The 12,802-nt window shown below is 35.1% G+C and overlaps 1 protein-coding gene across 1 annotated transcript in view; it reads right to left on the bottom strand.

Annotated features, from left to right (window-relative positions):
* Window positions 1-1,648: 1,648 nt before the first annotated feature.
* The window catches only part of LOC130051021 (organic cation transporter protein-like), a 32,573-nt gene continuing 21,419 nt past the window's right edge, over window positions 1,649-12,802 (bottom strand). Inside the window, exons 7-10 of the mRNA XM_056152158.1 lie at window positions 8,707-8,930; window positions 7,348-7,529; window positions 5,300-5,436; window positions 1,649-3,050 (exon numbers count right to left, since the gene is read on the bottom strand). Of these exons, the coding sequence (XP_056008133.1) occupies window positions 2,984-3,050; window positions 5,300-5,436; window positions 7,348-7,529; window positions 8,707-8,930 (610 nt within the window). The 3' untranslated portion in view covers window positions 1,649-2,983. The remainder of the gene's footprint in view (window positions 3,051-5,299; window positions 5,437-7,347; window positions 7,530-8,706; window positions 8,931-12,802) is intronic.

A 12,802-nucleotide genomic window follows, 5' to 3' on the forward strand; every position in this document is an offset into this window, starting at 1 on the left:
CGTCTTCCGAAATTGACGGGGTGAAGGTCAATTTATCTCTCATTCGGATGAAGCTACTTGGAACGAAATGGCTGACAAAGCATTTTGATCACAGGCGAACAAAACCCGAAATCTTTAGAAATGGATTCAAAGAAGCAAAAACATAATCCATTTTGAAATTTGATTATAGTTGCAACAGTAACTCAGAAATCGTTTCAATGTCGGAATTTCTGCAATGGAAATTAAGAGTTAAACGTGACCTTTCCCCCAATTCCTTCATAAGTTTAAATAACCGAGAATTATGTTTTCGCTATGACTTTAAAAAAGCGAAAATTTGGTTTGCGTAAATTTAGTATACTGTTTTAGGTTGTGATTCGCATGAAAACAAAACACATGACGAGGAATAAACCTGATATACGATATGACATTAAAAAATACGGATACATAACCATTACCTTTGAAGGGCTTCATAATTTTGGCGTATCTCCAGCGATGTATCTTTATCGTGCAACACTTTCTGTGACATGAGGCCTCGTTTTTTTGCGGTCTCATCCGATGGATCCTCCATTTTTTCGCCTCTCACAGCAATCAAGCGTTACTGAGGACTTATCAAAAGCCGGATCCCACGGAGTCCTTAGACACTATTTCGCGGTAGGCGTTGACATGTCAAGGATCCCTTACTTTTACGGCCATGATAACTTAAGCGTAGGTCTAAAGTTCTAGTATTTCACCAAAATTTAATGACGTCTCGATATGGGTGATGAATTCTCAATAGGACGTAAAGCAAACAAATAATAAATCATAAATCACTAACTATAGACGGCATATTTTGGGGTTTAAGGTTCGTCATCCTTTATTCAGTGATTTATGTTGATGATATCCGTTGTTTAGAGTTAAAATGATTATCTTTGATGTGAAACTTCGTTAATTTCTTGTAATTATCACCCCTGTCATAAGACCGTGGTTTAGCATGAGAATATTTTTCTTTTATCAAAGGCCGAGTTTTGGATGAATATCATTTTCCTCTCCTAAAGCCATTTTGGCAGGAATGTGATCTCTCCCTTTCTCTTCCAGATTCGAGTAGGGTTTGAGGTTCGTATGTTCCAAGTAGAAATAATTGGTGTCCCAATATCGTTACAAGACCTCTGGTGAATCCCTTACTGCTAGTAACGGTAATCAAGGGTAGATAATCCATCTACGAAGGCTTTGTTATTTGATTTTAAAAAGACCCAGTCGCATTGTCCGTGTACATTTTCAAAATACAGTTTAACAGAGTTCCAGATAAATTGCAAAATAACTGGTTATATTGAAACTAAGCACTATTAGGTCTACAGCATAAATCACTGTTCGTTATATTCGCCTTTCAGGTATGCAATTTGTTCTGGTATTCAATACACACTCGCGCCAACTGACCGTCACCTTGTACATGTAACAACATATAACTTGTGCTCCTAGTTTCTACTACATGTAACTGGTATAATTACAAAAAACATTAAAGATAAAAGATATTTAACGTTTCAATAATACATAATAGAATATTGTATTTCCTAACTTTAATTTGAATTATAATGTTTTCATTTTTTGAAATGAACTCATAACATCAAGTACAGAAACCCCGTGTTCCCACAGCCAAATAATGTAGACCACAATTCAATAATAATAACAATGCTAATAATAAAATTGCTTTATCGAAATAAAGTATTGCGATTTCCACGTAAAATTTGATTGATTGTATTGATTTATTTAAAGAATACACCCATGACAGTGGGTAATCATAATTTGTTTAATCCAAAAATAGATAATAATCGCACTGTTTATTTAAAAAAAAACAACGACGCCAATTCCAAATGTTTAAAGAAATAACCTAACCCAATAGACAGCGAACCATGTAAACATTATAATTAACTCGTAATTGCAATCTCATGCTCGCTTCCTCGCTACATTAGGGTATTCACATCGCCATTTGTATGCACTGTTGGCTAAAACATATAACATTTTGAAATTTGTGAAAATCGAAATTAATGTTGTCCATGGTGAATAAATTAGGCCCCTAAAAGCTGAGTTTTTACAACTGTTCAACATTATTTTCATCATCAGTTGATCGAAGAAGGTCACTGTACCACGTGACTACCTAACTTCATGTAATTAACGAAAAGTTTTTAAATTGGCGCTTATATTTAATTTCCTATTATGGCAGATTATCAAAATATTTCGGCGAACGAACTATTGGAATTATTTACCATAAGCATAAGAAAGACAAATTGCGTATAATTTTGTATACTTTGGAAAGATGCGATGTGTCCTTTAAATACTGTAAACGTATTATATTTGGCGTGTACGATATTTGGCGGAAATCGTTTTTTCAACAAGTTAGCGTAGATTTGATTTAGCGCATTCCTGAATTACTTTAAACATCGAGATTTACGGATGGAATTTGGCGATGTACTTGATTTAGCGGAAGCTGAGTTCCGCCAAAGGCGCTAAATAGAATACACATCCAAATGTAATACATTTACAGTATCACTAAACAATAAATCATTTGATTAGTCAGCGTGTACTGTTCATTCTAACTATGAAACACACCTACAAAGTTTTCTAAAGTTGACAAATTCTTTAAAAACATTCAATTACAACCAAAATGTAGGCCAATCTTCTCTTAAAAATAGACTGTACTTGATTCGTTTTCGATTGTGGTGCCATAAAATTTAACAATGGGATCAAAAAGTCATACAAAATGCATAGGTGATCACTAGATATTCCTGGAAGGATATAATACATATGTGATTTCATTTTGGGGCATTTTCTATTGAAAGTAAAAAATAATATGTAATCCGGTTATATCAAAATCGTGATTTACAGATTTACAAAGTTATAACTAAAAATGATTTCCTATCTAGTTGAGACATACTATCAGAAGACACTGGATGGTTTAATGATCAGAAAACAATTAAATGTTCTCAGTCCAATTTGTCGGCACTAGCGCATAAAGATTTGATGATAGGTATCACTCCAGTGGCAGGACTTCTGCACTGGTATCTTTGTCTTCATAATATTTCACCAAATCTGCATTCCTGTTGAAATAAAAAAAAAAAAAAAAAAAACATTTTCCCCAATGAAAATACCCTTTTAAAATAGCAAACGAAATTGCATCATTAATTCTTAAAAATGCAAAATACTGAAAAGTGATTTTTTTGGGATTTTATATATTTTTCCTTCAAACATTTTTGTTAGGTGACAAAACTTTGTACCAACAAGTGATAATAAGACAATGTATCATGAATTTTATATAGAATTCCAAATTATCAATAGGGCAAACACGGACTCCTAGATCCAATGGAGGTGGGGTCAGGTACCGTAGAAAAGAAAGCATTTCCTCTTGACCAGTCACACACCAAACACATTGTGGACCCTATACGTTGATCAGGTAAACCACAAACGAAATGTAAGGAACAGCTTAATGACTCGAATTAAACACATCAGACAGCACTCGAACTAATAACTGGTTGTATTTGCAAATAAAATCGTTGTAACGGCCATAAGATTTGAAAAATGCTCCTTTGAAACGAAACTATTGAGAACTGTGACATCAAGTTATTTTTCTATAGCTAGTCTTGAATTAAAATTCGCCATACCCAGAATATGCATATTACACCAGTTGAGAGATATAATATAGTTAGATACTAACGTACTTGATCCCTTGTCAGAAATCAGTTGAGGTATAATAATCAAATATACTATCAAATATTCTTATTGTTGAAAATCGAAGATTTCATGGTGCATGAAATCAACATTTTTCATGCTTACTGTGCAGAATCATTTAGTGAAATAAATCATAAGTATTATTCCAACATTTATTTCTAATACAAAGGTTGTTGATTTTATGATTGAAAGTGTCATTCTTCCCAAAACATTAAAACATTTACTAATGTCTTCTGTGAATGTATTTTTGTGAAGAAGGAAATATTGACCCTGACGAGAATTGTTTTCATACCAGAACCTTCAGTTAAAAGCAATCGGTGTTCCGTTGCCAGTTGAAAACGTTCTATTCTCATTTTAGACCAATCGTTCTCGGTGAAACATTCATTTGTTCATATCACATAATAATTCGCAACTCACCTAGCATTACCGAGTCAATGTAGATGAAGGTGGCACTCGGTTCGAAGGAATAAAACGCAAAGAACGATACAGTTGTGTAGTGTGAAAATTTCAAGATCGTAAACAGTAATCAATCTTATAAACCCTATTAAGAAAATAAAATGAAGGGTAGTGCGAACATGGACCCGTTTATACACTCGTTTATACACCAGAAATGAGATTAGGTGCCTATGAGATGTAAGCATCGAAACAAACAAATGTAAACGATATTACTTCAGTTTCATTATATATCATCTGCACTTTTACTGGTTCAATAGGCAAGAGCATGTTGTAAATTCAGGCAAACTACTGACAGGTAATGGCACGCGACAGGTGTGACCAGTCAACAGAGTATGTTTACTCCTCCTGGGCATCTGAATCCAGAGGTCCATGTTTGCTCAGCACTTAATTTTGTATTCTATAGGAAAAATTGATTTTGATCACTGTTCGTTATCTTTACCTTTTTATCTATGAAAATCTACATTACCATTACTGCATAGAGATTTATATTGGTTCAAGGATATTTAGAAGAATATATCGTACAATTACATCCATTGATTAAAATCACATGCAAAATGTGACTTTTTCATATATCTGCAGTAGTAGTTGTAGTAAAATTAATTTTAAAGTATGTGATGACATTGCTGATATTTTATCAGTTGATGTTACAGGGGTTTCAACAGTCTTGTTGAAAGTCAGCATTTCGCAAATGTTATGGTAGTTATAAGGATCCAATTGCAATTTACCAATGCAGCCTGCCATTGGATAAAATACTATCTGACGTGTTTCATACCAATTGACGTCGTTCTTTGCACAAGTATTTTGACTACATATTACTGTTTATTTGATTGAGACAAAAGAATCATGGCGGGTGTAACCGGTCAAAAGGGGATACTTACTCCTCATATCCACCAGGTTCCGCCTCTGCTCTGGTATGTCCTTGAGTTTGTGTTTGGCCTACGTTTAGTTTTGTATCATATCTAAGTTTTATGACCCCTTTTTTATCTATAGTTCCAAGGAGTTTCATGTCAAAACGAACTCAACCTTGTAGATCAATGAGAACAGTTCCGCTCAAACCGTTCAATGTTCATTGCCCAATCAAGATAATTTGTTGCCAAAACAATTCAGCAATGGTTCACCATTCCACTGGAACAGAAGTACGAATCAGAGAATGCATCTGACTTACTCTATGCTAACATCATGAACCGTTTCCATCAATTTCCGCTTGTTCGTCTCTGGAAGTCTGATAGAAATCAATCCCACTGTGATTGTTAGTACAGAATATGCGATCAGGGGCACCATCTTTCCCATCTTACCATCCGTCTAGGAAAAAAATACGAAATAAAAATCCAGGTATATAGATTATACATACATTAGAAAGGTGAAGATAAGGAAGTGTGATCAATCTCATTAATCTTATAAAGGTTTTGAAACGCAAGAGTAGGGCAAATATGAACCCCTGCATACGTCAGAAGTACAACGGCAAGATCTGGTATCTAGGGGGAGTCAGTACCCTTGGTTAACCGGGAAAACCCGCCTTGAGCCCTCTTTCTTAATCAGGTAAGCGAATTAATCCATAGTCAAAATAAGTACATAAAGAAGGACCTAACACTTACTATCAAAAACGTTAGATAACATTCCTCCCCTTTATATCTTTTGTCAAGAAATTAGATGATACATGTATATAACGATCATACAATTGTAAATTCATAGCTTTAAACAAGAGTGTTGACACTCCTGTAATATCAACGTATTTGTCAGCAGCCTGTCTGGATTTAAAAACTGATCATACGCAGGACATACTCTTGTGTAACGAATCAGTTAAGAGATATAAACACCATCTACTGGTGATAATGGAGTATATATAGTGTTGGATTATTGTTAGGTTATGCGATTGATCACTGTTCGTTATTTTCACCTTTCATAAACATGGGACGTTGACGATTGGGAAGCCGAAGTGATCACTTTGTCATAAATCTGAGTTGTCACTTTGACATTAACGTTTATGTTCAATATAATATCCAGGTATGAATCAGATGTGAAAGACTCCGTGGTGTCTTTCAATTTGAGTTCACAGGTATATATCGAAATGGCATATGGATGAAAATGAGTATCATTAATGGCTAAAACTTCGATCTTTTAGATGTTGAGGTGAAGGTCACAAGAGAGTTTTTCTTCTCGTGTAAAAGCGTTTAAATAGATTATGTCTCAAGCATCAACTTCAGTGTACTTTTACGTAGAATCAGAATAATTTTTTGATGACTGGTCACAAGATATGAAGATTTCCATGTTCCATTTATATCCACTTCTGCTTAATACTTATATATTTTATTGAAAGTAGACATTAAAGGCAAACTGACGACTCAACTATTTGACAAACGGGATGGTTTCAGCGTCTCCATCGTCAACTTCCCATGTTTACACGTATGTAGCAATATTCCAATATCACCTGTATATGGTGTTTATATCTCTCAACTGATTCGATACGCAAGACCGTCGTCAAAATCAGTGTGTCAAGAACGGCTTAACAATCGGTATGAAACACGTCAGGCAGCATATGACTCAATGATATGTTGTATTGACGAACTAGATCGTTATGGTGTGGCTCAATACATTTGCAGTTTCTCCTCCACTGTTAATATTTTCTCACGGCGGGTGTGACCGGTCAACAGGGGATGCTTACTCCTCCTAGGCACCTGATCCCACCTCTGGTGTATCCAGGGGTCCGTGTTTGCCCAACTATCTATTTTGTATTGCTTGTAGGAGTTATGAGATTGATCACTGTTCGTTATCTTCACCTTGCATACATATTAATTTTCACTATGGATTACTTTGTATACGCGATCAAGATGTTGGGTTCACAGTGGGTGCAATTGGTCAACAGGGGATGATGTTTTTGGACAATTGTTGGGATCAGTCACTGTTAGTTTTCTTTACATTTATTTTACTGCGTATAGATTTATTTTGGTTCATCGTCATTTTATCGTTGTTTAGAATAATTTGTGTCATCGCAATTTTAAATTCACGTTTTTATGTATACATGTATTATATGTAAATACTATTGCTGCATGTGTATTATATGCAGATCAGTTTCAATGTTATTACTTACATTGTGTTGATAATAAATATGTATGAACATACTATCCGTCTCGTTTAAATCTAAACCAAACAAAAATGAATATTTGGCTAAATACAAGAGGAAAGTCAAGAGCTAGGAAAAAAAGGTATACTCACAATGTCATACAAATATGGGGAGATCATGGAGCCTATACGGGCGCCAATACTGACTGTCCCCATCACGATACTCCGTACGACGGTCGGGAACAACTCTCCGGTGTAAAGATAAAGAACAGAGAACAAAACTGAGATTCCAAACCGGGAAATCAGAGCTAGGAGTATGTGTAACCAGTGCAAAGCTGAATAAAACAATATATTACTGTTTAAGGACAAACATCTAAATAATCATTATTGTTCAGAGAAGAATAGGAGGTATGTGGATTGAACGCCCTATCTCACTAATCATTCAAAATGTATTACCAAGGTGTTTTTTTCAAAAGTAGCACAGACTCGAAGGTAAAGGCAACAAGGTCAAAAAGTATATTGCCAAAAGAAAGGTCTTATCACAAAGAATAGACATCTGAAATACGAACGTTCTATTACCATTCAGTCAGAAGTTATGAGTAAAGTTACAGGTTTTGCGAACAAACTCACTAACACACAGATGGACAGACCAAAAACTATATGCCCAGAATATTCGATGAGCGGGGAATAATAATGTTTATTGTTTAAATGAAAAATCTAAGTTGAAAAAAAATTAATGATTTCAGTGTTGGAAAAAGAAGTCTAATGATTACCTTTCAATCAAGTGAAACCTAATGTAACAAAAATCTAAAGACAACATACACGATAGTGTTCAAATAAATAAAACCATTGCAACACGTTTGTTTCCACGATGAAAGAAATATTCATATTAGGTTTATATAATAAAAAAATACTTTTTACTGTTGGAATTAGAAGAAAATAAAGCAAAGGAAGGAGAGAAAAACTATACACTAGTGTTAAAACAAAACAATTCTTGCATAGTAGTGTTCAAATGAAAAAAAGACTTTCATGTTAATGTTAGAATTAGAAACAAACTATAGAGAAATTGAACTAAAATGTAAGAAAGCATTACATAGTAGTATTTAAATTCCAAATCTGATTGTTCAAATGGAATGATATTAAAGGTTGATAATGAAGTAGAGAAAAATCTTTCATGATAGTGTTCAATAAAGAAATCTAAATCGTGAAGTGTTAAAGTACAGTAAAAGAAAACTACGTGTTGATGTAAAACGGAAGCCAAGACACATTATGGGAACATTGTACGTGGACGTGGAAACAAAGCTTCAAATTCAAACACCATCCGCAGGTTTCAATTGTCACTTCATTGGTTTTTGTAGCACAAGCTATTTACATTAAAGGCAATATCCATATTTGAGTACATTTTAAGAATTATCAAAATAAAGATATAAGTTTGGATTAATTTTTCATAAAATTTATCTATATACAGATAATCTTAAGGATTTGATTTGTATAGATGGAAGTAGGACGCACTGTTCTCCGCGAAGAGTATGAGCAGGATAGAACCTATTGATGCCACGCCACATCCGAATATCGCCACTAGATGTGCAGGTTTGCGTCCTGTCATGTTCACAAAGAAAATGACGCAGTATCCAGCCAGCTCAACTAGTCCCAGCAGGGCATAGTTCGCGTACAGGTTCCCGCCAAGCGAGTCCACATTCAATGTAAGACCATAATAGATGAAGGACACTGTGAACCTGAATCAAGAAGGTTGATCTAAAAGATGTTTTGAAAATAAGGAGAATGTATCAAATTGGAAAAGAAAAGCACAAAAAAGATAATGTTAAGATTGAGTGTTCTCGAAACATCCTTTTATCAAACTATTTGTTTTATATGATAAAAAACGGTGAATAGGTGTGAGAACTAGTCTTTTGTTTTGAACATAACATTAAAGTATGCCATCAAGCGCTGCTTAGTATTGAAACGACATCCATATCAAGACAACAACTCCAGCACAAGAACATCCACTAATTTGGCGAATATTTGTCTTATCGTAATTTTTCAACAGATGTATTGAATTCATTGGGTATGATTAACGCTGAGCTAACCGGTGTCCTCTCCTCAAATTAACGATCACACAAGGTCAGATGTGGGATTCGTGTAATAATAACATGAAAATACAGATCACTTTATATTAACTTACGTAAGAATTGCCGAAACATCTCGATTGTATGTTCTTGCCCAAGATCAGATTCAGTTTAATTTTGGTATTCCAAGCTCGTACGACATCATTGCTTGACTTTTTGAAAACTTTCAGTTTGATGACGATTAACAAAAAAGTTCTAGAACTTCTAAAACCCGTCAGCTCGGGACTGGCGCGAAGGGGTCATTGAGTATATGTAATTGTAAATTATATCGCGCCCTATCAACATTAGTTCTCTAAAGTTTTACAAATGTGAGAGAACAGATAATGTAAAATAAATTTGCACATACATGTGAATAAGATATTCATAGTGTTAAAATTAGAATGCATGATTATTATTATTAATATACAGCACCTAATGTAATAATATAATTATTGTGCATCAAAATTGGTAATGTAAAATTTTTACATAATTACCCTAATGGCATATAACACAATTTAAAACAACCCTTAGGAAAGGTGAAGATAACGGACACTTATCATCTTATAACTCCTATAAGCAATACAATATAGAAAGTTGGGCAAATACGGACCTCTGGATATACCAATGATGGGATCAGGAGCCTAGTAGAAGTAATAATTCCCTGTCTACCGGCTACACCCGCCGTGAGTCCTATATTTTGATGAAGTAAACGGAATAATTCGTAGTCAAAATCATTGTGCCAAGAACGGCCTAACAATCGACATGAAACACGCCAGACAACAATTGACCCATGATAGGCTGAATTGACTAACCAGATCGTTATAATTACCACAGCATTTGCGGAATGCTGATTTTACACGAAACTGTTGAAACCCCTGCACCATCAACTTGTTTGTCAGTAGCCTACTTCGATTTAAAAACGCATACCAAGCTCTTGGATATCGAATTAATATCTTCGTGGTCTTTGGTGATCAGGTCTTTCAACAGTATGTTGGAATTCCCATGGGCTCCAATTGTACTCCTTTGTTAGCTGACCCGTTTCTATATTCATATGAAGCATAATTTATTTAAGAACTTGTATGTGAGAAGAAAAAATATCTTGCTGTGGCCTTCAATTCAACTTTTAGATATATCGATGACGTTTTGTCTATTGACAATAATAACTTTCATTCATATGTCGATTTGATATAATCCCATGGGGATCCGGGTTAGAATAGGTCTTCACTACCCCCTTGCTTGTCGTAAGAGGCGACTAAATGGGGCGGTCCTTCGGATGAGACCGCAAAAAAACTGAGGTCCCGTGTCACAGCAGTTTTGGCACGATAAATATCCCTCCATACTCAATGGTCATAAGCGCCGAGCATAGACCTAAAATGTTCAGCCCTTCATCGGCAGTGGTGACGTCTCCATATAAGTGAAATATTCTCGAACGGGACGTTAAACAATATTCAATCAACCATTCAATCGATTTGATTATCCTTTGTGAGCTCGACTTCTGCTTCATACTTAGATATTTTATTGAAAGTGGACATTAACGGCAAACTGACAACTCAACTGTATGACAAACGGGATAATTTCAGCTTCTCCATCGTCAACTTCCCATATTTATGTAGCAATATTCCATTATCACCTGCATATGGTGTTTATATCTCTCAACTGATTCAAAGACCACGAAAATATTAATTGATTCATATCCAAGAACTTGTTCTGCATATAGTCAGTTTTTAAATCGAGGTAAGCTACTGACAAACAAGTTCATGGTACAAGGGTATCAACAGTCTCGATTGAAGTCAGCATTTCGCAAATTCTATAAGCCGTTCTTGGTACAGTGATTTTGACTGCGGATAATTCAGTTTACCTGATCAGAATATAGGGCTCACGTTGGTGTGATCGGTCGACGGGGGATGCTTACTCCACCTAGGCTCTGATGTGACCAGAGGTCAGTGTTTCCCCAACTATCTATATTGTATTGCTTATAGGACTTATGAGATTGATCACTGTTCGTTATATTCACCTTTCATGTAGGTGTTAATGGACTACTGCTACATAAATATGGGAAGTTGACGATGGAGAAGTTGAAATCATTCCATTTGTCATAATGTTGAGTTGTTAATTTCCGTTAATAACTACTTTCAATAAGATATCTAAGTAAGAAGTGAAAGTGGATGACTCTGTTGTGTCTTTTATTTCGAGTTCACTGAGATATATTAAATCAACATATGGATGAAAATTATTGTTTTTAATAGATAATACATCGTCGATATATCTAAATATCGAATTGAAGGCTACAGCAAGAGATGTTTTTTGTCTCATGTAGAAGCTTTTGAATAAAATCTGCTTCATAGGAATATAAAAACAGGTCAGCTAAAAAAAGAGCACAGTTCTTGTCCATGGGTATTCTAACAGACTGTTGGAAGACCTGATCACCAAAGATGACGAAGATATTGTCAATGAGGAACTTCAGTATTTTTTAAATTTCGGCTTCAGATTACTTGTGTGTGGAATTAGAGTGGTGTTTAACAAAGTAATTTTTTTGGATGACTGATCACTAAATAAGAATATTTACGTTTTCCATTTTTGTTGAAGAAGCAAATGTCTATGATGACAAAAAAGTTTTGTCTTTACTTTATCACGAGGAATGGTTGTATAAAGTGTTGAAAAGTCAAACGCTATGATGTTGTAGATTTGAGAAAGTTTTTGTGATTTCAAGTTAATTACAAAATATTTAGAATTTTTTTTAGGATTTACATTTGATGTACACCACTGGCAAGTGTAGTCACACAGTACGTTTGAAGTTTCTCCTTCACAGCTGTTAATATTTTCATGAGGAGCAAAGATAGGAGCTTGGTAGAACATTTACTGGATCCAGCAGCGCATCTTTGTTCGTAAGGGTTTTTTATGTTTTGCGTCAGCATTTCGCAAATTCAATGGTTGTTATAACAATCCAGTTTCCCAATACAACCTATCATTGGGTAAAATACTGTCTGGCGTGTTTCATACCGATTGTTACCGTTTTTGCACACTGATTTTGACTACAGATAACACTGTTTGCCTAATCGAGATATAGGGATCATGGCGGATGTGACCGGTCAACAGGGGATGTATAATCCTTCTAGACACCTGATTTCACCTCTGGTATGTCCAGGGGTCCGTGTTTGCCCAACTATCTATTTTGTATTGCTTGTAGGAGTTATGAGATTGATCACTGTTCTTTATATGCACTCTCTATTTGCTATTGCTTATAGGAGTTATGAGATTGATTATTGGTCGTTATCTTGACATTTCATAGGGATAACTTGTGTTGCGAAAATTAGACTTGTTATCCTTATTTTATTAAGGTCTTCCGTCTCCTGCGGAAGACCTTACTATTATTGTTCGCGTTCTTCTTCTTCATTAAGGTCTTCCGTCTCCTGCGGAAGACCTTACTATTATTGTTCGCGTTCTTCTTCATTATTATTATTATTTTCCTTGGTAGTACACGCGTTTTTCTCAGCCATTTCTCG

This window comes from Ostrea edulis, chromosome 10 (assembly GCF_947568905.1).
Source record: "Ostrea edulis chromosome 10, xbOstEdul1.1, whole genome shotgun sequence".
Classification (NCBI taxonomy): Eukaryota; Metazoa; Mollusca; class Bivalvia; order Ostreida; family Ostreidae; genus Ostrea; species Ostrea edulis.